General features: G+C 40.0%; 3 protein-coding genes across 4 annotated transcripts; 1 reads left to right on the forward strand and 2 right to left on the reverse strand.

The window, feature by feature from the left end:
• Positions 1–9,963, reverse strand: l2hgdh (L-2-hydroxyglutarate dehydrogenase). The gene is made up of 10 exons (XM_079528881.1): positions 9,715–9,963; positions 4,284–4,399; positions 3,700–3,851; positions 3,391–3,522; positions 2,984–3,146; positions 2,664–2,698; positions 2,285–2,452; positions 1,932–2,089; positions 1,600–1,731; positions 1–1,369 (listed from the first exon to the last, which is right to left on the reverse strand). Exons 1-10 carry the CDS (start codon positions 9,810–9,812, stop codon positions 1,174–1,176), a joined length of 1,350 nt encoding a protein of 449 aa, XP_079385007.1. The 5' UTR covers positions 9,813–9,963; the 3' UTR covers positions 1–1,173.
• On the forward strand, positions 7,821–15,383 carry dmac2l (distal membrane arm assembly component 2 like). Of its 2 annotated transcripts, none has more exons than XM_079528884.1 (5): positions 7,821–7,973; positions 10,559–10,669; positions 11,440–11,648; positions 13,547–13,718; positions 14,601–15,383. In XM_079528884.1, the coding sequence occupies exons 1-5, from the start codon at positions 7,921–7,923 to the stop codon at positions 14,713–14,715; spliced, it is 660 nt and encodes a 219-aa protein (XP_079385010.1). In that variant the 5' UTR covers positions 7,821–7,920; the 3' UTR covers positions 14,716–15,383. The 2 variants fall into 2 exon arrangements, with proteins under 2 accessions (XP_079385010.1, XP_079385011.1); XM_079528885.1 differs by lacking the exon at positions 7,821–7,973 and adding an exon at positions 10,311–10,440.
• cdkl1 (cyclin dependent kinase like 1 (CDC2 related kinase)) lies at positions 15,040–27,341 on the reverse strand. Its single transcript, XM_079528883.1, has 10 exons — positions 27,210–27,341; positions 26,325–26,516; positions 24,194–24,315; positions 22,446–22,518; positions 21,824–21,914; positions 19,887–20,087; positions 19,619–19,701; positions 18,887–18,943; positions 16,219–16,380; positions 15,040–15,959 (listed from the first exon to the last, which is right to left on the reverse strand). The coding sequence occupies exons 2-10, from the start codon at positions 26,490–26,492 to the stop codon at positions 15,855–15,857; spliced, it is 1,062 nt and encodes a 353-aa protein (XP_079385009.1). The 5' UTR covers positions 26,493–26,516; positions 27,210–27,341; the 3' UTR covers positions 15,040–15,854.
• Between the last annotated feature and the right edge of the window lie 474 nt (positions 27,342–27,815).

Consider the following 27,815-nt stretch of genomic DNA (forward strand, 5'->3'; position numbering starts at 1 on the left):
TGTGTGTGTGTGTGTGTGTGTGTGTGTGTGTGTGTGTGTGTGCGTGCGTGTGTCTGTGTGTGTGTGTCCGCCTCCTTGTGGACATAAAGGTGCTTTGATCCGTAATTCAAGGGAAATAATTTACCAAAATGGAAATTTGTTAAAGTCTATGCAGAATAAAATAGCCAACACGCCTGCAGATTGCCAACAAAATCCATAATAGATTTTAAAAAATATTTAAAAAAATACATTCATTAAAAATATATAGTCTATCACTTATGCCAAAAGCATTGCACACTTGTTTGTATTTTATTTTCCACAATATAATGTATAGCACAGTTCAGGCTGCGTAATAATCACGCTAAAACGTAATTAACTAGTCATAAGAATCTGAAACTATAAAACAGCAGAATTCTTATTCTAGAAGCATCACTTATCTCAAGTGATCTTCTAGAATAATTATTCTGATATCTGGTTATAAACATGAATGGATATCTCATCCAACCAGATGTTCTCTTGCTTTGACACTTTGTGAAATCATTTAAACGAAGATATTGAGCTGTAATCTATTCAAAAGGTGTAGTTGACCACCTTTCAGTACCATACAGTAACAGTACCCTGAGGATCATTTTCCCATAAATGTTTCCCTCTAGTGTTAACTATTCATACAACAATAAGAGAAAAATACAAATCCTTGAACTAGAAATGCAAGACAGAGATTTAGGATTGATAAATCGTCATGTAACTAAAGTGCAACTTAATGTGCTTGTTAAAAAAGCTCTCTTTTGCTTACATATTAGCTACAACTCTGACTGTCGGTGATCTTGTCATGACTTACAAAATGTGCTTGCATTGTTTATTGTTCGCATCACATTTTGAATGTTATATAGTTTTTAGCGAAAGTACCTAACTTGTAATTGGAGTAAATTAGAATTCAAATGTAGTGGTATAAAAACAAAGCCATTCAAAAAGTAAAGTTACCTCAAAACGGTAAACAATAATACAATTGAGTAAAAAAAATATACTTTATTACTTTGTACCTCTACAAACAGCTGAGCTGAGGATTGACCTGATGGAAAATTTCAGATTGTGCGCTCTCGGACGAGATATACTGAAAGTACTGTAGCAATACTTCCGTACAGCTCTGAAGCTTCACTTGGTGACCACTGTCTTTTGGTAATTAATAGGAATCTTTTACAGTGAGAAACGGCTCTCCACCTCATCTGCGATCATTTCAGCGATGGCCAGGGAGGAGGTGGCTGCAGGTGAAGGTGCGTTTCGTACGTGGAGTACCCGGCTGCCTACGTCTCCTGCACCACCATCAAACACAAAGTCGTCAACTAGGTTTCCATCACGGTCGAGAGCTTGAGCTCGAACCCCTGAAGGACCCCTGGGAAAGAGAACCAAGCAACTGTGCTGTGAAAATGGACAGCAAACCTAATGGACAGCAAACCAATAAACTTGCCAGTGGGATAATTAACTGGACACCTCCAGATGTTTTGTTAAACTAAGCCAATCTACCAGTGTCTGAAGAAGAACCTATATATTTGCCATTTCCTGAAAAGTGATGGACATATAAGGGTTCCACCCGATAGTGACTATGTCAATGCTTTGCTTTACCTGAGTACATCACTCAGTGAGATTTCAGGGATGTACTTCTGTAGGAGTTTGACCTGAGCACCAATGAAGATCCCTCTATACATCTCTCCAAGCCCATATGCCATGTTCTTCATCACCAGCTTCTGGAGGCCCCTGTATAGAATGTATGTAATTGTATTGTAATGAGTCACAAAACACAAACATAAGTTAAACCGTTATTTTGTTTCAGCTTAAAATGTTATTTGTCACATGCATACAGCAATACAGTTAGTAACAGTCATTCATACAGTTTCATTCATATAATGTGTGGAAATGAGAACAGGTGATGAGTATCAGCTTCCTCGATACTGTACCTGAATAATAGTGCATCTCCAAAGTCTCTGAGGTTAAAGTCAAACACATTGTAGCCCTCTCTTTTGAAGGCAAGGACGGCATTAGGACCCAGCCAGACACTGCCATTCATTCGTGGGGTGAAGTGAACTCCAAGAAACGGGAAACGAGGATCAGGGACCTGCAAAACATTTAATGTCAATCAAATCTGTGATATTTATGTAATAATACAGAGAAGTATCATTCATCCTAATGTACACTTACAATGTTACTTTTTAACTATTTAAGCTGACTATACAATTGCGAGAACATTATTGTGTATGTTTATACCTGTATGTTTCTTTGCTTTACAAGTTGAGAGTTAGTGAAGACTTACAGGGTAGATATTTCCCTTGACAAGATAGTGCTTCTCTGGCTTCAGGACCAAATAGTCTCCTCTAAAGGGAACGATCCTTGGCTCTGGACTGCATCCAGATATTTGGGATAGGCGGTCTGAATAGAGGCCGCCGCAGGTCAGGACATAGCGGCACCTCACCTCATTCCCCTATAATGATAGAACCACGCAAGCAGCAATGCAAACAATGTAAACAATTTCAACAATGCAAGAGTTTGAATTAGGATCTTCAGATAGACATCTTAAGCACATATCTCGTCTATTTTCACAAAATGTGCTCACGTATGCTCAAACACAAGCATGTACACAGACAGACAGACATACAGACAGACAGACAGACAGACAGACACAAAAAACTTACCTTTTTGTCTCTGATGGCTATTGGATATTTAACTCCTGTAATTTGATAAACAAGATACATACAAATTATTTCTATAAGGAAGGTATTTTTGCGACATAATAGTATTAAGAATATATATATATATATATATATATATATATATATATATATATATATAGTGCAATATACAACATAGAGGCTTATACAGGCAACATGATTTAGACATTGAAATATGAATTGTTGCATTCTGTGAATTGCATTCACAGAGGTTAGTATAAGGAAGTACTGTACCATACCATTATGGTAAAGTAAATTAAAATATAGTGAATGACTACCATTACCTTCGTCACTTCCAGCTGGACTCTCACTGACCATGGCGATGTCATTGACCTCATACTCAGTCACCACAGTCCCACCGGCTTCTTCAAAGTCCTTGCCGTATTGTAGTGCGACCATTCTCCAGTCCACAATGCCAGTGTAGGGTGAATCCAAGGCCATTATACCCTGCAGGGATACATTTTATTGAGCATTAATATAAATATCGGTATTTCTTGTGCCTGGCTTATATATGGTTGCGTGCCATGTCACTCACCAAAGAATAGATCTACAAGCTCACAAAGAGATGTGTTGCAAGCTTATAGATCTGTTATTTTTGGTTTGCAACACCACGTACAACGTACAAGTATAACTCAGGCTTTAAAAGAAAAAATAATGCACTGGTATATGGGTGCGTCTCTGAGAGTCTTACCCTACAGTACGGCTCTCGTTCTCTGATTTCTTTGGCACCAATGATGCTAAGGTCTCGCACGTTGTTCTTCATGCCTCGCTCATACAGAGCTTTGAGTCTGGGTATCTCCTCCTGCTCTACTGCAACAATAAGCTGGAATATACAGTACACAAACATTTAATAAAAGCACTAACTTTGACTGCACTGCATACAGTGTCAAAGTTTGACATTCTACTGTTAGCTCATCTCTTATAAAACATTATAGCATCCAAAGCAAACACCTTGCATTGCACACAGCTTGTCTCATTTTGTTAAATCACCATGGCTGACCTTTCCACATCTCTTGTAAGGGAGACCTTTCTTCTCACAGTACTCATAGGCCAAGGTGGCCCCTCGCACACACAGACGGGCCTTCAGGGAGCCTGGTGTGTAGTAGATGCCACTGTGAATGACCCCGCTGTTGTGCCCACTTTGGTGAAAGGCTGAAGATTAGATAGAGAAGTCATAAATGGCCCGGAGAAACTACAGTGTGTGATGATAATCGTAATTATTATCATAATGATGGCGCTAAACATTACAGACCGTTCTAATTAAAAAATAAAACAATTTAACAACCACGTTAACAAACAACCATAGTAACAATTTCACAACCACGTTAACAAACAACCATAGTAACAATTGAACAACCACGTTAACAAACAACCATAGTGAAACAAACAAATAGCCTAGGGCCAACAGTTGGCTCCTGTAACGCCCAGTGCAAACCAGAGACAATGTTGGACTCTCATCAAAACGAAACCAAAACAGCAAATACAAATATTAAATGAGTAAATCCCCCAACCTTTTTATTAGATGCAAACTTAATAATTGACATTCTTTTGCCAAATACAGCTGAGTTGTATGTCGCAACTTACAAAGTTCCTTTTCCTTCTCCAGCAAAACAAAGTTGAGTGTTGGGTGTCGGAGGAGGAGCTCTCTCGCTGTAGCCAGACCCACGATGCCAGCACCCACCACAGCCACATCATATGAGCTGCACGATAAAACAAACATAAATCTAATGTGAGGTTAGGGCTGCAACTGCTGTTCCAGTTTAAGATGACCACCAATAATCAGCTGATGCACTGACTGTAAAGTATTAGGTTATTGGTACAATGTCCAATTGTTACAGTTACATCCCAGAGTGCACGTTACTGAATAAAACTCTTTAAAATTCCAAAACAGATACAAGTACCACTGCCAGGTTATTCATATACAGTATGCTGATGATTATATAACATTTTAAATACATGTATCAATGATATTAATCCACCAATGTAGTGGCAAACTTAATATATTCTGGGTATCACCTCTGTATTGTTATCCGTTTGGGGAAAAAAGTGCATTATTCAATCATACAGTAAGAAAGAATATGTTAAATAAAGATGTCTTAATCTATTCAGTATTAATCTATTGTACCATCTCTCTCAATTTAATATTAGAAGTGGAATATGCTAAAGGGGAGAAATCAAAGACTTCGGTCAACTATTACAGCACAATGTCCAAAAGTACTAGGCCTAAATTGTGACAGATATATTTTGATGGCTAACTTGCATCTGTGTGTCCTTTTTGTTGCCGCTTGCCCCAGCGATATTGATCTCTATCACCAATAGTGTATCTGAGGATATGTAGGTATATTCAAAGCTGTCTTCCTGGAGAGAATGAAACCGCAGCAAATGTCCAGTGAATTATATTTGAGGTAGTGGGCAGTTATAGTATGCCAAAAAAAAGTATGCCATATGGATTTCAGAGAGGATACCACAGCAAATTTCCAGTGACTTATATTTGAGGTAAGGGGCAGTTAACTTATCGTATGCAAACCTCTTGCTCACCATACTCACATACTCATGCAACACTACCATAGTGCTGATGTTGACTCCACAGGTAGGCCTGTCACAATTATTACATAATCACAATTATTTGAGATGATCTCAATTATTATTATTTATTTATTTTTCTACATTTTTATATCCCACGATTTTGTAACCCATTTTTCACCCCTGTGTCAATTATCTTATGTGATCCTGGGCTCTTCACACCCTCCGCCAACCTGGGGAGAGCAACGGACTTGAACCCATGCTTCCTTCATGCATGAGTTGTCCAAGTCGCTCCTTTACACGCCCATTATTTTTTGCATAATCGTCATAATCATTTATGGGCATAGCCGCTCCTATGCCCAGCTTTGTGTGTTTGTGTGTACCCCATAGCGATGATTTGATGGGTTTAGGTTGGCAAACATGCGCTGCTCCGTGCTTGCGGTTATGGTTAGGTTAGTGTTTGAGGTAGGTTGTCGTTCTAATGACAGTCGGACCAATAGTATGTCGAAACTAAAGCCTGGCTGTACCCAATTTGATTGGCTGAGCATGGAATGTGAGGATAAAAAGTGAGGACAGAAAAGTGAGGACGCCAAAAGTGATTGGCCGGAATGTGATGATGTATGATGATAAGAGCACCCCTCACTTCACACGAGTGTGATTTCTTTTTAAATATAATGGAAATAGCAGATCTACAAGCTCAAAAGAAAACGTGTCACGGTGTGACGTCTTGTGAGCTTGTACATCGCATATCCACTATCATGTTTTATACTGTATATATAGCCATAAGGGTATGCGCATGCATAAAGTGAATGGCATATCAAGTGGCAAAGTGAGTGGCAAAGTGAGTCTAATGTTGTTTAATGTAATTTAATGCAATCAGATTTTTCTGGTTGGATGTATGGGCTGTCAAGGCAAGAAAATAGTTTTTTGCTACTCAGTAGGCGTTCCCGCATAACTTCCGGGTATGATGATGTCCCGTGCATGCCTCTATTAAATGATATGCTATTTGTCATATCTCTACCCCTGTGGACCTTTTATTTACAAAGCCTAAAAGCCAAACAATGTATTTACTATTCATAATGTTCCAATGTTCACCGATAGAAACAATTAAATTGTTATCGCAATTGGACAGGTATAAGTCAAAAGGGAGACATCAAAGAGGAAGGATGGATGGGGAAGGATCAACATATGGAATGTCAGAATAGGTTATGAAATATATTCATATACTGTATGGAGATCTAAGGGTTTGAGGTCAGATGTAGAGTTGCTGGCCAACTGAGGGATCTCCATATATGGGCTTAACTGCGACAGCAGGTCGCACAATGACATCATGGTCTCCAGTCCACATCTCCATCCCTGATGATGTCACAACTCACATGATGACCTGGGCACCATATATGGTGCCCGACACACTAACTGACGGGGAAATGCTCGATTCTGATGCCCATGGATTTTTTTGCCCAGCAGATTTCACAGAAAAATCCTAAATACGTCCCCAGACGTCTTGGGCACCACAGGGGGTTATTATGATGACATCTGGAGACGTCCTGGGCACACAATGTGTTCTGCAACCTTCGGTCGCAATAACCAATTTAAAAACCAATTTAGCAAGTCTGAGCTCCCCAGGCAGGTCGTTCCAGAGTTGAGAGCTTACCAAGCATGCCACGGTCACCCTTTGTCTTCAGCCTCGACTCTGAGGTACAACCAGCAGCTTCCCACCAAGGACCTCAGAGATTGACCCTTATAAGGGGTTAAAGGGATATTTCACATGTTTTGGGTCGTTTTAATGTCTACTCTGGCTTTTGTGAGCACCTCAGACAGTTTGTATTGTAAGTTGCTTGATTCAGTATTTAGTTATTTGATATTCATTTTAATCAGACACCACCTTTTACATTTTTTGGGGGGAAATGACAAAAAAAATACATTAAATAAAATTTCAATAAATAAAGTAATTTAAAAAACACGGCCCCCTCACACATTATAAGGACAATATCAGTCACCAGATCCAAGGATGTATGTTTTCAATGAATCCAACATTAAAACGTTAAAATAGGTTTGGTAGGTAGGTAATCAGTAAAATCTTAAAATCAATCCTAAAGCAGGCAACCACTAGTGTAAGCCTGGTTTTAATTAAAGGTCTAGCATAATTAAGCAATATTAAACAAGAGGGTGTGGTTTAACGTGATTATTGCCACGACAGTGATGCGGTCAGGAACGAGACGTAGTCGAGTTCCACAAGCATCACTGAAGTGGCAATGATCACGTTAAACCACACCCTCGAGTGTAATATTGCAATTATACAACAGTTACCCTTAAAACTAAGAAAATACGACCACAAATGTCCCAATAAACTAGCTAGCCTAGCCACCCAGCATGCTGCACTCTGGGAAAACAGAGCAGCTGAATTCTTTGTTTTGATTAGGTGTGGAGTGATGCTGGTTTAACCCACGGCAAGAAGGCTGTTTCAACCAATCAGATTGCTTCCTCGAAACGACCTGTGGTATAATTCTGTACAATTTGGAGCCTGTTCAGGGTTCAAGGAATGTTAACACCAATTAAATAGTCAGGTTATCAAACCGCCATGTTATTTTTATGTCTTAACATGATATGTCTGAACAAGTTTGTTAACATGACTCTAAGATAGGCTAATTTGGAAGAAGTTCAAAAGGATGAGCTCCTTTGAGAACTTGCAGGTAACATGATGGAGATAATGTCATGTGGAAATGTGACAGATAAAGGACTCATCACCAGGTGGGCTTAAACTCAACCTGGCCTCATTTTGGCAGTGAGCAGTTCAGCATTTTTGTGTTTGTTGGCTGGGGGTATTGGGTTAAAAAACAGATGGTGGTACTGTAAGACAAGCTTTTATTAACCTCTTTCAATCTGGAAAGCATTTGTTTCATAAAAATCCACCTTAGACATGTTATGGGCATTGATTTTTTTTGAGTGTTGGAGTTTGGAAGCACTCGTATTTTTTTACGTATTGTGCTGCTGCCTCCTGCATTATATGCAAATTCCAAGTGACTTCAGTGACCTGCACAGAATTTCATGACAGAAAGTAGTTCATAACATGTCTATGGTTGATTTTTAATATGAACCAAACGCTTTGCAGATTGAAAGAGGATAATTAAAGCTTGCCCTACAGCTGCAATGTTGGTGAGTTTAACGTTGTCAATTCAAGCAGAAATTCGATTTGGATCAATGGACTGTCAATGGAGGGTGTAACGAAGACTTCCAGTCATGTTGTTGGATCTGAGTAGTTGCTCATTGGATATTTAGTCCCCATATATGGGGATATCCGACTAGGACGTTGGGCTATATGACATATGACATGTCTAGTATAACAATCCCTATATTTGGCCCAAGACGACCTAGTGCTGATATCAGATAGATGTGGTAGAACCATATTGGATAGATCTAACTGGCTTAGTCATCGTGACAAGCGTAGTCAGAGAATATATAACAATGGTTGGCTTCAGGGAGAAGGAGAAGTCGAAGCATCCTGGTTTAAGTTCTAACCGGACACCACTGCGGCGGGTCCTAACCTAAGTAATCAGCAATAGAGCCTTGAGCTATTTTATAGAGGGTATTGCAACTCTAGATTCATCCCATTATAAAAACAAATCTAGTGTTGCAAATTGCAGCTAGGGCACTGCATCAGGCACCCGGAACTAGTGGCAAGCAAACTGACAATATGTAAGCCAACCCAGGCCAAAGCCAGGAAAGGTAAGAAGGTAAGAAGCGTAGTGGGTACTGGGTAACCTGTTTTGGTAACATCCATTGAGTCAAAGTACAAATACTTGAACTAGATCCAAAGGTTATTTTGTTTGGGAAGGAAGCCAAAAAAATTGAATAACGTCCAAATGCTGTCAGGTTATGCAACTCCTCCCAAGGAAAAACTGTCCTTATTAATGTATGCGAGACTGTGATCAACAACTAACCATTGTTAAAGAGAACAGGGTGGCAATCATATTAAAGATTTTAATTACCTTTTTTCTTTTGGTATTCAGACAGCCAGCAATGGCAAAAACGCTCCCTCAAAAATGTAGTGACACATCTAGGGGCCACAGCTGCATTAAAATATTTTCCTTGCTTTGTCATTGGTCGATTTGGCTGTCTACTTCCTGATTGGTTAGTCATTTCGACCGGGTTTCTTTCGACCAATGACAAAGCTTCTAGGAACATCTTTGAATGCAGATTGTGGCCCCTAGATGTGTCACAGAGACTACATTTTTTGGGAGCGTTTTACTCATTGCTGGCTGTCTGAATACCAACAAAAAAACAAAGTAATTACAAATTTGACATATTATTGCATATAGCAGGCAGCTTTAAGCCTTATCACAAATGTAGAGAGAAAATATGATAACATAAAGTATATGATGTATATCCCAGGCAGAAACATCTTCCTTCACAGTATACAGCTGAAGTAGCACATTACTGTCAGACATACTTTCTCTGTAACGAATAACGATACAGATCATACACGACTTACCTGTGGAGGTATCTTATTGCAGTAATGTTGATCGGCAGCTTTGGCTGTACTTGTGCCAAAACAGCTGCAAGTGATGCGCGACTAAGAGCCTGAATCATGTTCAATTAGACTGAATAACAACTTCAGACCGCATGTGTCATTCTACATGACATTGTATTTGCATTGCATGTCCCACTCTTGTCTAGTTGTCTTGTTTCTCTTGCTTGTCAAGTTGTCTCAGCATTGATTCCGCCTCCACGTCGGCATACGAACCAATACCACAGCACGTTTTCATGCGTAACGACGTCAAAGCATAGTCAAAGCCAGTGTTGCCATGTCCGGATTGTCCGCTTATTATAAGCGACTTGTGCTTATCTTCTGTAAAGTTGCTTGTATGTAAATTTGTATGTATTTTTGGGGGCTTGTTTCTAAAGTGTAGTTGCTTACTTTGGGCTTGTTTCATAATGTTGTTTTAAACCAGTGATTCTCACAGATTTTCCATATTAATGTATTTGTCCAACTAAAAGACTAAAAGAGAATATTCCACATTTTGTCAATAGCAAGTAGATCAGACTAAATAGCAAGCCCCAGTCAGGCTTCTTTTGGGCTTGTTTTCATGGACCTGGTTGCTTATTTCTCTCACACAATCTGGCAACAGTGGTCAAAGCAATGGACGCGACCCTAATGTAAACACAGTAACACACCACACATACTGGTGGAGGGCAAGTGGGATTTTACTCTGGTCAGGTGAGGTCACCACCTGCTGTTGGTACTTGGTAGTAGTACTGACCAACTTGGACATTGTTTTGCAAGTAGGCCTACAAACCTAAAATGTTTATTCCTGGTCCATTTGCTTTGCTCCCAGAATTGAAGATACCGGTATGAGGCTTTTATCAAATGCCGCACGGATTGCCCTGTCTCAGAAGAACGCGAGCAGCAGACAGTTCTGGGGATGGCTCAACGCTGTTTTCAACAAGTGAGGAATCAATTAATCATTTCTTTATCAATCCATGTCGTCTTGGTACAGTACGTGACACTCGTCTCAACGTACGTCACATATGGAGGCAACTAATCTAATCTCCTACTTACTACAAGATAGCAGTTAGCCCCTCTTGGAACCCTCGTAAAAGGTTTCTGACATTTGGATGTTTACCTTTTTAAACATCCAAATGTCAGAAACCTTTTACGAGGGTTCCGAGAGGGGCTAGATAGCAGTGTAGACTGCGATGTCCACAAGCAATGAAGCATGCTATGCTAGCCCAAACATTTAGACTCGTAGAGGGTGTTTTCGATTCTGAATCGTCTAAATGTTTGGGCTAGAAGCATGCATGAAATGTCGACTCATCAACACAAGCAACCAACCACATATGTATTATTTAATCGGACTGACAGAGTGCTCTGAGCAAAATAATTTTCATTGTATTTATAGCCTACTCTGTATCTATACATATGACAAATAAACCTGAACCTGAACCAAAGGATCTAGCCATGGCATGACGCTCGTACTTCATGTTTCATGACTACAAAGGATCATCACAATACATGATACTTAAATAATTATTTTGTAGCTGTTTAGAAGCCAACTGATCGTAACTCTTGTTTTCATGTTCAATGTCTCTTATCTGTTTTATAATTTGAGAAATGTACATGTCACTTTGTGTCTTTGCTACTTTTGCACTTTAACTTGTCACTTGTGATTACAATTCTTATTTGACTTAACTAATCTCTGTGATGTTATTTCTACAGCGTAGATCACGAGAGAATCAAAGCTGTTGGTCCAGACAGAGCTGCCTCGGAGTGGCTCCTGAGATGCGGGGCCAAAGCGAGGTTCCAGGGATTTGATCGCTTCCACCATGACTACAATGGTCTGCCCACTGGCCCTCTGGGCCGTTATAAGATCCAGGCAATTGACGCCACAGAATCCTGCATCATGTACAACGGGTTTGATTATTTAGGTCAGTCTACACTACAGAGATCCTGTGACCCATTGTACAAGTACAACAGTCAGTGTGATTTCTCCCCCTACCCCCTTTATTGTCTCCACCAGGCCGAAGGCATGGGGAGAGAGTATGTTTTGCACTCCGTCCGTCCGTCCGTCCGTCTGTGAACAGCTAATCTCCGGCACCGTTAACCCGGTCGATGCCAAATTTTGCACACACACTCCCTGGATGCCAACGATGAACCTCTGCCCCAAAATTTCCAGAACGGCCTGTTATAGCGCCACCAGGAGGCCGATTTGTGCAAAACAAGTTTTTGGACAGTACACCTACAGATTTGGTCCAAACATCACGCAAATTGGTACACAGTCTCTCTAGAGCCATTCAACGAAACGGGTCTTTCAGATTTCTCAGACTCCATCCTGATTGGCTAAGATTGGCTTCCAAAGTTCGCAGTAGTGCTCAGTTTCAAACAAAATGCTGCAAATCATGAACACATCGCGTGATTTCCGTGAAATTCTGCACGCACATTCCCACTAGGCCGAGGAAGAAATGCCACATGAACATTTTCAACTCAACCTCATGGTGGCGCTATAACTGGCCGAAAAGTGTTTTTACCTCTAACTGCACGGATCTGTGGATAACTTTGTATGCACACTCCCTAGAGGCCAAGGAAAAACCTTTGCCTGGAATTTTTCACATCTGCTCTTTATAGCGCCACCAGGAGGCCGACATATGTAAAACACATTTTCTAATATTACTCCTTCAGATTTTATCCAAATTTCACGCAAATCGGTACACATGCTCTCCATAGTCATGTGATCAACACGGGTTTGTTTGATTTCTCATAATCCACCCGCATTGGCTACGATTGGCTTCTAAACCTTTCAGGAGTAGCCCACTTTGTACAAATCGCCACAACTACTCAACGCAGCGTCTGTTTGTGGTGAAACTGTGCATGCATATTCCCACTAGGCTTTGGAAGAAATGCCACTTGACAGTTTTCAAATCAGCCTCATGGTGGCGCTACAACAGGCCAAGCCGCGTCACACACACACGTTTATATTGCTCCTAAACATTTTGCCAAACATCACACACACACTCCTATCCTCCTGGTGGAGACCTGTGCCCAGAAGGGCACTTTTTCTAGTTTCATATGGGTTCTTGCCTTGAGTTAGACGAGGGAAGCCAGGCCAAGTGACAGGGATGTTTTTACACCAAAAGCAATCTGGGAACCCAGTGGCAAAGATTACACCAAAAGAGACCTGCCTGTCTCTGCCTGTGAACATTATTTTTGTGTATAGTCTGCTGTATGTCTTATGATTTACACTACAGTACCACAATGGAAACAAGCTTCAGCTTTTTGCGTTTAATCCATTTAGATTTTTTTATTTGATTTTAATTGTTTCCATTAACGTATTCCAATCTATTCTATATGATCTCTTTGCCACTTTCCTCAAAAAGCATTTTCTGGAACTAGACTCCTCAGGATGCTCTGTTTTGGCAAAGATCCAATTGCTTTAGTCTAGACAAATGACACTAAATGACACGGACAAGGGCCCGTGTCATTTAATCAGCTGAATCTATGACAGGAGTGTCTTACACTGGATAGAAACGGAGACACTGCACTGTCTGTGACCCTGTTAGACACGCGCAGACTGCTTGCTCAAAATGTTTGTTTTTCTAACAGATTTAGTCTCCAAAATGCTCAGTTTTGACAAAGCTAAGACTTGAGTTATTGTACAGTCTGTACACTGTGTATATGCCAATTCATTCTGAGTCAAATTCAAAAAAAAAATCCAATTTAAATATAAATGCTTTTAATAACAGTTAATTGGGCCCTTTTGTTTTAGATTTGTAAGCTCATTTAATGAATTAAATCTGTTATGTTTCCTGTTATCGTTTCATCTTTCTAGATGGCCTGAAACACTTGGAAGAAGTCAAGTTCAACAAGTGCAGTTACATTGAGGACACATGCCTAGAGAGGCTGAGCTCCATTGAGAACCTGCAGGACAGTTTGCACAAAATGGAGATTGTGTCCTGTGGAAATGTGACAGATAAAGGACTTATCGCTTTGCACCAACTCAGGTGGGCTTTTCATTTCAGATTGTTTATTCATTTAAAATACTACCTGCCAAACTGGCAAAGCATTTCTTCAATGGTCGAAGTAATAAAAACCATCTGCACATGGCCCCTTGCAGTTTTCATGTGCATTGCTGGGTGTTTATCCGATTTTAAGCTCTGCTGAATGCCATTAAAAAACTGAAATGGCATAAAACTGTGTGGAACATAGTAATACATATACAATGGCCATTTCCATTCATAGCAACACTTTTACTTCCATGTCAAATGCGAAGAGGATGCATTTGTTCAATATAAAGTTGTTCAATATAAAGTTAAATGCTGACGTGTCAAACTAGGGGGGTTTCATGATTCTGAATCAAGTGCAAGCATTAGTTTTGCACAAAAAACACTCCTTCGCCTAAAAATGGCCATAGCCATCATCATAAATATGATGAGGTCAGCACATTTGGGCAAGTGGCTATGGCCGAATTTAGCCCAAGGAGTGCAAAACTAATGCTTGGAATGGATTCAGCATCATGAAACCCCCCTAGTTTGACACGTCACATGCTACTTAAGCATAATGAAATTTGGGGAATTTTGCCTTTTATTGGTTGTTAATGGTACCCCAACTTTCAGCAGCTATTACAAAGTTTCCCAAGGGAGTTGGGTTGGAACAAATTTATATGTGATAGACACCTTTTATGAACACATTATTTTGTGAAGAAAGCTAGTGGTAAGCATAAGCATTTTTTTGCAGATTTGCCACACATTTCACTAATTCTCTCTAACTACAAGAAATGTGCAGCCTTTTCATTACAAGAAACAACTAGAGATCATTATGTATTGGGATTTGCTGTAGATAGTAGATACTAGGTAGTGATCAAATGTTTCTGTTCATCTCCACAGGAATCTAGAGTATCTCTTTCTCAGCGATTTGCCTGGGATCAAAGAGAAAGATAAGACTGTAGAGAGACTACAGACAGCACTTCCACGCTTGGATATAGCACTGGACCTTGAATGACTATGTCAAAAATGTCAAACTTTGCACACGCTTTGTCAAATTATTCAGAGCAGCAGACCCTAATCTGAGAAAAGTAAGAACTTGAGCATGCAGGTTCTGCAGACACTATGATAAAGATGTGATGTGTTGATTGAAATGTTGATAACTTCCTGTGGTTGTGAAGTAGCACTGTGCTTAAGTCCAGCACCTGTAAGGTTTATTACAATGGAAGGAAGTCATGACATAATGCGATGCTAGGACTTTAGCAGCTTTGGGTTCGATGCACAATTAAAGAGATATGACAAAGTAAAGAAGTGAAAGACAAGCGCAGTATCTGAACAGCACTTTATGTTGTCGACTTCAAAAAGTGTTTATTCATGTAAACTAGTCTATAGTTCATAATATCAACATTCAACAAGTAATAAAGTTTATGCCACTTGTGGTGTACATAAAGAAAATGCATTCTGAGTTTTACAGTAATTCACAACCCTTTTGAAAAAAGCTGATTTTCAAAACTGATTTGGCATTTGTCCATGTGCATGGGTAGATCGATGGCTATAAACATCCTTAGCACCAGAGTTCCAGAAACAATGAGTACTGTTTGTTTTTGTGACTTCTGTATTTGTCCATCTGGAATAAATGGTGTGTCAATTAAAAGCCATCAGATACATATCTGGATGAACATCCAATTATTAAAGTCAAGCTCTGTGATTTTAATCTGCTTCATTTACTTGATTTGACAAAAGGCCAAAGCATTTGCTTTCCTCATTAATATAACTTACTTAAAACAATGTGCTACCAAACAAGTCACTCATACTGAGTTCATCACTGTATACAATATATAAAAAACATTTGGCAAACTAGGCAAGGCAGTTTATATTATAACTGTACCTCCAGTCTACTGACCATCTACAAGCAGAGCAGTGGATTGCTCCTTGTCATCACTTGCATTTATAACAAAATACAACAAAATGTAGGCAACATTTATAAACGCATTGGTCTTTTTAGTAGACAGTGCATAGAATGATGTCAGAAACGAGACACCCCATAATAGAGAGTTTGGTTAAATCCAATTGCTTGCTTTATAATAAAAGCCAAGGTGCTTCTACAATCAGCTTTAAGTCCTGAGGTGTTTATTCAAGGTGTTTCAGACTGGGATTCTAGATGTTTGGTAGATGGTAGTTGAACTTGCGCAGATTGCTGTAGTAGTACTTCTTGTTGTCCAGAGCTGGAAAGATGCTGCTGCTGGTAAGCTGCGGTAAATACTAAGAAAACATAAATCGATGTCAGCAATTCTAGATGACACATTCAAATTAGTTTTTAAATGGCAATGGCCTTTTTTCTGCGGTAATGTGCTTTAACTTGACTTACAAGGTTTATGACCAAACTAAAACATTCCCAACTAACCCAAATCCCCCCCCCCCCCCCCTAAAAAACAACAAAATGGTGCTTCGTGCATTAAAAAAATTGTATCAAATGGAGTGGTTCCTTGTTCTTTTTCACTAGTAACAAGTAATGGCTTACCCCAGGAGGGAGATGCTTCCGGGGTAACCGTACCCTCTTGCTGGTTGTACGCTCATGCTCTCTTGACATGGTCTCATTCTTTTCCCTAAGACTATCAAAGTAGGGATGTTCCAGAAGCTGTTCACAGGTCAGTCTCTCGGATGGGTCCATCCTCAGACAACCCTATAGGAGTTCAACATTCAAGTCTTTAAAGGTAGGGTAAGTGATATGTTTGGTCAAAACAAAACGTTTTTTTGTTGAAAGGTTAAAGCATTATATTCTGATAGTAATCATTGTTATAGAGTGTTTATTCAGTTAAACAGGGTCTCTATGTCTCCAGCTCTTTAATAAACAGAAAATTTATTTTTATGTTCCAGTGTTTTGTCCGTGCTCATTTCTTCGTGCCATCACTTCCAATTTCTCTTGTTTAATCTGTATTCTCCTGATTGGATAAATTAGATATCCCAAATGAAAATGTATAATAATTCGACGGCAGTAACATTAGCGTTTTCTCTCAGTCAGTTGATTCTTTATATCCATATGAGTCAAAACACCGCGATCATTTGTTTATTTTTGGAACACAGTTCTTATTTGACGCAATATGAAAAAGTTTCGCTCTTGTCATTTTGGGGATGCCTCCGTGCAAATACACTTCTCGAAATGTACAGAAACAAGGCCGTTTCTGATGACATTTCTCAATGCACTTTCGCACAAAATACAGAAATGCAACTAGTACAACTAATGCATGAAAACTTAAAAGCCAAGGCTCTTCAAAGCACACGTGAGGAGGAAAAGGGCAGCATTATAGTAACCATAGAGAGTAACAGGCAAGCATTACAGGTAGCAGCGTGACGGAAGCAGCGTTACAGGAAAGCGTGACTGCTTCTGCGTTCAAGCGTGTGACGGAAGCATTACATGAAGCGTGACAGGCTTGAGCGTGACAGGCTTCCTGCACGTTTTCATAGTAACTGCGACCTGCAGTCGCAACTATCAGAATATAGAGCTATTTAACACAAAAAAATCACTTACCCTACCTTACCTATACCTACCTAACTTGAGCTTGGACTATCAACGTACTGAACGTAGTGGTTTAGACTTGTATCTACACATACAGTATACTGACCTGTGAGTTCCATACACTTCTTGTCAGCATTTTATGCTCTAAATTGACAATAATGTTATATGATTTCTATTGTAATAATAATAATAATAATAATAATAATAATAATAATAATAATAATAATAATAATAATAATAATAATAATAATAATAATAATAATAATAATAATAATAATAATAATAAAACTTTATATGGCCTTGTATATGGTGAGAAGGAGTTTGAAATCGATTCTGAAAGAGATTGGGAGCCAGTGTAGGGACGCTAAAACGGGGGTAATGTGGTCGAATTTCCTGGAGCCAGTTAACACCCGATCGCCCTGACGAAGTTCACCGTCCTTTCAAATAGTAACACCCAGCGCCCAGAACGAAGTTTTATCAAAAAAGACTTATTGATATCAAAACCGATCGCATCGCTCCACAGCCTGGGAGGGCCTGTTGCGCAACATTCGATGTTGCGCAACAGTGGGACGTCATCGAAAACGTTAATAACTCTTGATCTAAATCATCCCGTCCAATTCTAAGAAAAGATCATGTCTTAGATGTCCCACCACGGTCCCGTTGCTAGTCGCGGTAGATTTAATCATACCCCCCGTTGTTGTCAATCGGCTCTAGAGTGTTTTGGCTACATTTAGCTGCTACAGCCACATCCGGGATAACATCCGGTCCGTCTGTAAAAGTGCTCCGCTACTATAAATCGCCAGGCGCATTGATATAATGAATTAAATAACCCCGGGCAATTAGGGTGTTAACAGGCGAGCAGCAGCATTCTGTACAAATTGAAGACGATGAATGGATGTTTTGTGAGGCAGGTATACAGGGAGTTACAGTAGTCTAAGCGTGAGAAGATAAATGCATGTACTGTATGACTTTTGACAGGTCAAGAGTGGATAGAAATTATTTTATTTTAGAGATGTGATAAAATGAGGATTGAATGACTTTCTTGATGTGCTGTTCAAAGTTGAGGTCGGGATCAAAGGTAACGCCTAAGTTCTTAACAGAGGGCCTGAGATTTATAGTTAGGGGGCCGAGGTCCTTTTCTATTTGGGCTCTGGCGAGAGGAGGGCCGAACACTAACACCTCAGACTTTGTGTCATTAAGCTGGAGGAAGTTTTGTACTGTACTGTAGTTAATAACAAGTTTACACCACTTTAAATTAGAACATAAATTTACTATGAGGGTTTCAGAATATCTGTCTAAGCGAAGTTATGAAAATAGGCCCAACATATTTTATCAGCATACTATTACAATATTTGATTCTGATTGGTCAATAAAGGCATTCTGCTGTCTGTTAATTCTGAACTGTGTTGCCTCTCTTTAAATTGCTAGGGACGTGGAAACCTATAAATAGTACAATCATTTTTAAATTAATAATTTCATGGCAAATTAAAGATTAAATTTGTACGTAGACATGTGATAAGCAGGATATATAGCGAGCATTGCAAAATAAACCCAGGCAGGGTGACAGAGACTGATGCATAGTTTGCTGTACATATCCCTTAACTTGCATCATGTCAGAAATAGAATACAGTCAACTGCCATTATAAATGTAAAAGAAAAAAAACATCATTACCTTCATGAGACTCATTGCTTGGTGTGAGAGATTAGGATGTTTCTGTTCCAAAGGTTCCTACAGATATACAGTACATTATACAATGATTATCTTCTCTTCTCATTTTTTTGCATAGAAGTGTATATTTGTATTGTCTTTAAATGTTTTGATGAATTGAAAATGGAGGACTCTTATGTAAACAACTTAATTAAGTCTTTTTTTTAATGTTTTTTTGTGTGGCTTTCGCCTTTTTATTTTATTTTTTTATGGAGGGACAGACAGTAGGCTGACAGGAAATGGGGAGAGAGATGGGGGGGAAGACATGCAGTAAAGGCCGTCGGTATCGGGAGTCGAACCCGCGGCACACTGCCAGACTGGATTGCCAGCCGAGGTGCCTAGACCACTGAGCCATGGCCCAGGCCTTAGTGCTTTTTCTAGTTTTATCCTCTTAGCAGAGTTTGTAGCCTGTACCTGTAGTGCTGCATAATTTCGATTCTCACACTATTCTCATTTTTTCCATGAAAACAAACAAAAACATAAGAGTAACTAAAATGAATTGGACAGTCAATTAGTACTGCACGATTCTTCAAGATTCTTCACAAAATGAGATTGCATTGGTGTCTGAATCTAGATCTCAATCTTTTTTCGAATAATTGTGCAGCACCATTGACCTGTACTTTCCTCTAACTGTACCCATCCTGCAAACTGAATCAATGTATTTCCGATGTTTCTTCTTATGTGGTTTCGCCTCACCATTTCCTGTGACTCAGGAATGGACACTCCACTGAAGAACTGGTTGCTGCTGAAGACCTGCTGGTGTCGAGCAATCAGGTCTCCTGTAGAGGACAGAGAACGGACATAAAGCTCCTCTTTTTTTACTATGCAGTTGTTCGTCACAGTAATTCACCATTAGGCTACATCCATAAAATATTACAATTACAACTCTTGAGTAGTAAAATTTTCTTGGACCTCCAATCTGAAAATCGGTATCAGAAATAGCACAATGTTCTGCTTAGCGTACCCAGAGTCTTCCTGATGAGATAGAGCTGGTCCATGTCTGATTTGCCAGGCCATAGGGGAATCCCTGACAGCAGCTCAGAAAACACACACCCGATCGCCCACACGTCCACAGGGGAGCCGTACTGTGTGTCCCCCACTAGCAGCTCAGGGGAGCGGTACCAGCGCGTCGCCACATAGTCCGTGTAGTAATCACAGGGACCAGCTGGTATCACAGACACAGCACAGGAACGTACAGGGTTTAAAGGGTAAATGTTTGCACTTCATGGTGGTGTGGTGTCACTGCGTGATTTCTTTCTACGTCCGTGATTAGACATGGTAACGCCCCGCCTGCCTCTGAGGTGGTGGAAAGCCTGGGTGAGGCGAGGTTACATGCTGGATAGTCTGCCGCAAGGTTTTTTTTTCGCAGATAAGTAAGCATGGGATGGGACCGAGGCTACGAGGTTACTCCGTGGTGGGAAATAAATAAATAATACAAGTACGATATAATACAAGAGAATGACAGCTTGGCACGCGCAACAGTAACTTTAATTTTTTGTAGAAGAGGCAAACTAATATTGTTTATGCCGCTGGCCTGTTTATTTGCATACATGTGTAAACTTGAAACATTATTGTACTGTAAAAAGGTCTCTTTTCCCTTGATCTTTATCTTTTTAGTATTAGTACTATTAGACAGCCAAATCAAATCATAGTTGTTCAATCAATTATTAAATCAAAGCAAACGGTACAAACAATATTGGTTTGCCTCTTCTACAAAAATTAAAGTTACAAGTTACTGTCGCGTGTTGCAATTCTCTTGTACTTGTATTATTTCCCACCACGGAGTACCCTTGCATCTCGGAGGACAGGCAAGACGGGCAGTGTCGGTAGGCCAATCAGAGGCAGACGGGGCGTTACCATGTCTAATCACGGACGTAGAAAGAAATCACGCGGTGTCACTATATTACTGTTTATTTCATTGGCCCGTTTGACTGTCAAGGGTTCAGCCTCCAGGAAGAAACCCTAAATACAAAGTTAATACACCATTGCACATAAAAACAACTCCAGGGTGTCTAATGAAGTACTGTCACCTCATAGACACATGAAAAACTGGAAAAAATTGTGGCACTCCATCTTTAATAGATTAGTATGAAATCTACGTCCCTAGCAACCGAGCATTAGTACTACAAATGATAACTTCCCTTAATACAAAACAGTAAGCAGAGCAGACCTACTAGCAAAGTGATCATTTGCAACAAAGCTATATGTGACTTTCTTTTGTCTTTTAGTTTTCCAACGCTTTCTGTTGCCCTGCACCTTAACAAACAAACAGTGTGTGTTCTCTTGCACTCTTTCAGACACAAAATTGAGAGCACCTCCTACTGCCTCAAAATACACAGTAGAGTCCAACTGAATTCAGAGAGGCTCAATTTGGAATCCCACCAAAGCTCCAGGATCCCACCGCCGTTCCAGGATCCAGGACCCGCCTTACTATGTGTCTGATTGGCTCCCGGGCAGGCATAGTTTTACTGAGGTTAGGTTTCTGGTTGAAGGACTTCAGTGTTTTGTACCATACATTTGTACAAAACAAAGAATGTTTGCTTTCGCCATCTTTGTTGAAGAAGAGTCTGGGCTAAGGTTAGGTTTAGGTATAGTTTTACAGAGGTTAGGTTTAGGATTAGGTTTAGGCATATGATCGCTTGCAGATAAATGGTAGCAAAGTCAAGTGCCATGGTGCACCTAAATCCTTACTAATCTCCATCAACCTTTTGTACAAAGCAGATAACCGTTCAATCATATTTATTTTTGTCCAACAGCTCCACATGTAAGCTGTGCTTCACATAAGTTGTGCTGTAAATACTCCTGGTCTTAAATAGCCAAATGACATACAACAATGACCACTAGGTGGCACACTGGAGGGGATGTGAAAAGAAATGTTCCATTAAAACCACAACCACTTACTGAGTATCCTGGCAAAGCCGAAGTCACAGAGCTTGATAACTTGGTGCTTGGTGATGAGAATGTTCTCTGGTTTGACATCCCTGTGAATACACTGCCAAGGGTCGAAAACAAACAACAAAAATACAGTCAGTCACTATGAGCTCAAAAGACGTCCTACCATTGCCATTGTGTTTGTGTTTTTTGAGAATCTGGTGACAAATAGGTATGATTCAGAGAAACTAAAGACATTGAGGCCTGGACTTTAGCTCCTCAGCCAGTTAAAGGGGCCCCCATAGTTTGTTGTGTCTAGGTGATACATTAACTGCTGGCGAGGCAGGGGAAGGAATCCTTGTAAAAGAAAAAGAAAAAAAGCCATAAAACCAGTGGCTTGGTGGAACTGGGGGAGGGCAGGACACTTGAGAAGTTTGGACAACAGAAAATGCTACAACACAGTTAGTTGGTATGATAAATAATACTGTGTATGCTGTCCTAAATGCACAAATAGAAACCCCTTTGTTTTATGTGGTACAAAATAGAACAATATAGAAACAAATTTGAAAAGTGAGCAGAGCAAATGGGAAGAATGCAGTTTAACCACAGAGACAGTAACCATTCAGAACAAGTTCATATCAACACCACTTACATTATGTTTGTGACAGAAGTTGACAGCTTGGAGGGTCTGCCAGGTTATGCTTTTTACAAGGTGCTCTGGAACGCTGCAGACCATGGAAGGAGCAGCGTTAGTTTCCAAAAGATTGAAATCCCACAAGCACATTCAAAATCATTGGCCTGTAATGAGTTGAAAAGATGAACCTAATAAAAAAATCACACCTGTGTGAACTGAGTGGTGTAATATATAAGCCTGTCTGACGTAATGAAATCATGTCTGATGTAATGAAATCACACCCGGGTGAACAGGGTGAACATAGCAACCATGCTAATTTTTTCTGCACAGACTAACAAAGCCAGTTGTAGGAGTGGTTTACACCACTCAAAAATCATGTCTGACGTAATGAAATCACACCCGGGTGAACATAGCAACCATGCTCATTTTTTCTGCACTAACAAAGCCAGTTGTAGGAGTGGTTTACACCACTCAAAAAGGGCTGGGGTTGTATCAAGAGCATTGTGTTTATGCCGTTAGTTAAGGCAACCTCCTTGACATTAGCCTTTCAACAAGAAAGTTAACCCATAAATGACAACTCTCCACCTATTAAGCTTTTCCTTCTTGCATGCACATCTTCTTTTCTACTTCTCCTGTCATCTCTACACTGTCTCTGTGACTCTGCTCTTCAGACATCTTCTTTTCTGTCAAAAGGCTTTGGAGGGACAGAGTCACTGGAGAGGAGAGACCTGCCATTCCTATTGTGAGCTGCTGCGATGCTCGGCACACACTACGGCATTGTTGGTTCAGGGACCATCTATCAGTGTTGCCAGGGAAATGGCTAAATCGAGACTTGTGACTGACAATAACAGTCTCCGCCCCCGGTTCCTGAGTCCACTGTGGCCAGGAGGCTACAGGCCAGAGAGAAAAGGAGAGCAAAACACAGTAAAAATGAAGGGGAGCCTAATGGGTACCAACAATTCTACCAGCAATGCATTCTGGGAGTACATCACTGTAAACATTCCACAACGAGCAGGTCAGTTTCCCTGGAGACGAGCACTGTAGTTGTCAGGAGTTTAACAAAACACAGTGCATAGTGTACCATGGATATACCGTATACACAACACAGGATGAATTGGTACTGAAACACAGGACCATGCCCTGTTGTAAATTCTTGGTATGTCAATATTACTGACTGGCTGTATACTTCTACTGTGTACTATAGCACGTGGAAGACCCCATTCATATCGTTGCACCCTCCTTTTGCGTAATCCAATCACCTATTAATTAATTTATCTCCTAAACTTTCCCCTTTAACATTCTGCTTCACGACTGAAGTAGATCACTCAGTGGACTTAATGAAGGCAATGTAAAATTTATAAGGGGTCAACAAAGAACATAGACTTTGATTTACCTAATTTCATTTAAGCACAGGTGGTCTATCCTATGTTTTGTACATTGCTACTACCAGAGATTACCAGAGATTAATGCCACCAGAGATTAATGCAGTGGGTAGCATGCATGATGATTAAGAATAAATCAACTATTGAGGGAGAATTGTAGCACAGTAAAAAGCGGCACCATGGTGTCTCCACCAGTTAATGCACAGTCCACATAAATGTACAGTCCTGGCCTGGTTCCATGTTGTGTTGTATGTGAGCCCTCCTGTTGACACTCTTTTCCCTCTCATTACTATTACATATCTCCAATTTAAAACATCTCGTATATCTTTCTTGATAATATTTTCCTAGAAAATTAAGATTATTATGCCAGTGAGACAGGCGTACCCTCTAGGGTAGCGGTCCAGCTCGTTGAGGACAGTGTGGTCACAGTACTCAAACACCAGGTGCAGCTTCCGTTTGCGGCGGAACACCTCAATCAGATTGACCAGGTTGGCGTGCTTCAGTTGCTGCAGGGACACAAAGAACACCAAGAACAAAGGACTCACTCAAAGGTTTGTAATTAGTCATCGTGGAACGAAGGCTTGTTTAATTGTTACATGGTAGTAACAGCAGGGCAATCTGGGAATACAGTATTTTTTTTACAATTGCACCAATCAAGTAGAAGAAGTAGGCCTACTGTAACAGTGGCAGACCACAATATGACAAAATTCAATGTTACAAGTGAAAGGTCTGTATTTTGGGGAAGAAAAGACTTGAGTAAAAGTACAAGTATTGGCATCAGACCCACAGGAACGCACCCAGGGTGCCGGCCCGATTCCGGCGAGCCGCCCTGTGTCCGAAACGGTTGAGAAATGATGTGTGGGGGTCCCTCTACTCAGTACAGTACAGTAGAGGGTACAGTCGAGTCTACTGTACCCTCTACTGTACTGTACTGTCACTGTACTGTACTGGCACACCCGAAATCACCATATATACAGTTAATATGTGCGTGTGTGTGTTAGGTTGCGCACAGGTGGTGAAAAACAACCATGCTGTTTTCCACCCAGCCAGCCACCCACCCACACACATAGCTCCGTAAGGGAGTGGTTCACTCTGAATTTGACTTGTTGCCATCGGGCAGGAGGCTTAGGGCAAAATTAGCAAAAAAGAAGGGTTACAAAACTTTGTTTGTGCCAACTGCTGTGGACATTTTAAATAAGAAAATGTTTAAATAGTCTAATCGCTAATCTTATTGTTGCACCACTCAAAAATGTAAAGAAAAATATATAAATATATAACCTCAAAATTGTACTTTATAACAGAAATTGAGTAAATGTACTTATTTACTTTCCACGACTGTGTACAGTATAGTGTTTGCTCAGCAGGGCAAGTTCCCACTCGTCTTGCAGACAGAGGTTTAAGGTAAAAAAAACAAACAAAAAACACCTAAACAGATTGTAATAGTAAACAAGGCTGTTGCCCATGACAGCATCTAATGTCCAGGGTGGCCAGTATGGAACAAAGCAATCTGTTGCAGAGGGATTAATTAAACAATAACTTTAGTTTTAGTTTTTCAGAATTTAAACAAGATATACATTTTAATGTATGTTTGGTTCACAATCATACACTTAAATAAACAAGTTTAGGCTAACTTAATCAATTTAAACTTAATTGTAATAAGAATAAATCCACCAAGAAAGAAGGTAATCTGCTGATTATGATTAAACTGATTACCAGTATGTTTTCTTGTGCCCATAATTGTTTTAATAATCAAAAATAGTATTTCCATTAGATTAGACAGATCATTTGGCACAATAATTAATGTATTGTCTCTTTACACAGGAAAAAAAGCCTTTTTGTGTGTGTGTGTGTGTGTGTGTGTGTGTGTGTGTGTTATATAAACTGTACTTTTACTTAAGTACAGTAGTTGAGTAAATGTACTTAGTTACTCTCCACCACTGCACGTAGCAGTCACAGACATGTCATTAGCAGATGGTATTAAAGGGTGCCCTGGCCTAGATAGAAGATGCGGCCACAAACAATAAAAAGCTATGATCCATTTTCCAAATGTGGAAAAATAGAACTCATTCTTTTCAACTCTCCTGAATCCAGTCCATTTAGAAATTCTGATCATGCTATCTGGTCAATACTGGAATTTAAAATGTTTAGCCATATGTGCGAATGTCGAACATTCTGTGATTTTGGGGATCATACTACTTCCTTTAATATGGCTGAGATATGGAATTCTGGAGAGGCGTCATAAAGCGTCATGTGGCATGGAATGATAATCCATGGTACATGACATAGGTTTAGCCCTATGCATGTAATATGCATGTGATGTGAAATTATATTGAATGTGGCTTATTTGGCTCTCACTGTAAAGGCGGCTGGCTAATAACGCCACCATGCACTTATCATGCAATAGATGAATCTAGATTGTATATCGTAAGCTCTAAGCATATCTTTAAAAACCTACAGTATACTGTATAGGCTGGCTATGAAAGTTATTGTAAAAGTTTGGAGAATGGATGTTTACCTTGAGCATTCTGATCTCCCTCAGTGCAATCTTTTTGATGATGGGGTCGTCCTCCGACTCCACAAACTTCTTTATGGCGACAATCTGTCCCGTGTCTTTATTCCTACACTTGAACACCACACCGTAGGAGCCTTCACCGATCTTTGCGATCTTCTCATACTTCTCCATCCTCAGGCTCAGAGACCGCTAGGACTAGAATTTAGAAACCGAGCACATCAACAGAGCTGGACAATTAATTGTCCCTGCAACGTGCACGAATGAGTGAGTCTGTGCAGTCTTTGCAGATGACAAATACATTACACACTATACACAGCCATACAGTCCTGGACTCCTGTATAACACGATTTAAATTAGCGTATGCTTGGGCAATAGTTATGTAATGTTAAAAATGTCCAATGTCTAACGGAATATAAGCAATATCATATAAAATGCAATTTATCCGTTTATCGGCTACATCCTTAAACTGGCAGTATTTGATTGCCCGAGGAAACGTTACACCTGTAAGATTACGTAACGAAAACATTTGCATTGCAAATAGATGATTTCTTTGTGGGATACAGGCAAGATGCATGAATAGCACACCCACGCTGGCTCTGTTGGAGCAAGCAAGTGGCAATAAAATCAAAGTGTTTCACTTGCCTTGAATATGCCTCAAAGTTCAACATAAACCCGACGTGAGAATATATTAAGTTATATCTTAGATCAAAACTGATCAGCTTGGTGACCATGTATAAAGTCATACCAGCGCCGGTATTCTTTATAATGAGCAACAAGTATTCCTAAAGTTGTATCAAAGTCGCGTTAACATAAAACCACCGATATCGTATTTTTTACTGTAAACCTAACTGCAGGCAACTAATGCAAATAATACGGTAGACAACTTACAGTGAATCGTCGTTATACTGTAGTTATAGATGCTCCAGTGGGACCTTTGGAGAGCAGACAGACAGCGGGCATACGCCTAGCGGCTAGCCTCCAGGTTTGTGTTGGTTGAAAGATGGACAGACGAACATTCACTTACACCATAGTAGCTCCACAGACCGACTTTCAGACTCCACCTCCCTAGTCCTATATACACACACACACGTTGTTCATGTTGTGTTGCTGCTTCAGTGACAATAACACAGAATGGGCGGTACCCAATGGTGCACCAAAATATGTTTAGCAAATCATCAAATCGTGTAGCCTATATGCTATAGTACTGACAATTTGTGGATGTGCAGTTTTTTTTCAATATTTGCCAGCCAAGATACTTTTTTTTGCTGGTAAATAATCATTGTATGCATAATGCACAAATGAAAATATTGATGTTGAAGTCATATTTATGACTGTCACTAGTGTCCACCACTGCTAACAATAAAATGTGATTTTAAATGTTGATCCTGATCCATCATCTCAAGGATGCTACTGTGCCTTCAAGTTCCACCTGGCGACAAATGAGCTTGTAGATCAGCTATTTTCAGCACAAAACACTGTATGGTGACACTTACG

Source organism: Electrona antarctica (assembly GCF_951216825.1).
Source record: "Electrona antarctica genome assembly, chromosome: 18".
Lineage (NCBI taxonomy): Eukaryota > Metazoa > Chordata > Actinopteri > Myctophiformes > Myctophidae > Electrona > Electrona antarctica.

Coding starts and splice junctions, on each gene's coding strand:
- dmac2l (XM_079528884.1), top strand. CDS start 7,921: ATGATGGAGATAATGTCATGTGGAAATGTGACAGATAAAGGACTCATC. Junction 7,974..10,558: donor GATAAAGGACTCATCACCAG/GTGGGCTTAAAC, acceptor CTTTGCTCCCAG/AATTGAAGATACCGGTATGA. Junction 13,719..14,600: donor ATCGCTTTGCACCAACTCAG/GTGGGCTTTTCA, acceptor TCATCTCCACAG/GAATCTAGAGTATCTCTTTC.
- l2hgdh (XM_079528881.1), bottom strand. CDS start 9,812: ATGATTCAGGCTCTTAGTCGCGCATCACTTGCAGCTGTTTTGGCACAA. Junction 3,852..4,283: donor GGAGAAGGAAAAGGAACTTT/GTAAGTTGCGAC, acceptor TCTAATCTTCAG/CCTTTCACCAAAGTGGGCAC. Junction 3,147..3,390: donor AACGAGAGCCGTACTGTAGG/GTAAGACTCTCA, acceptor GTATCCCTGCAG/GGTATAATGGCCTTGGATTC.
- cdkl1 (XM_079528883.1), bottom strand. CDS start 26,492: ATGGAGAAGTATGAGAAGATCGCAAAGATCGGTGAAGGCTCCTACGGT. Junction 24,316..26,324: donor GGGAGATCAGAATGCTCAAG/GTAAACATCCAT, acceptor GTGTCCCTGCAG/CAACTGAAGCACGCCAACCT. Junction 21,915..22,445: donor ACTTCTGTCACAAACATAAT/GTAAGTGGTGTT, acceptor GACCCTTGGCAG/TGTATTCACAGGGATGTCAA.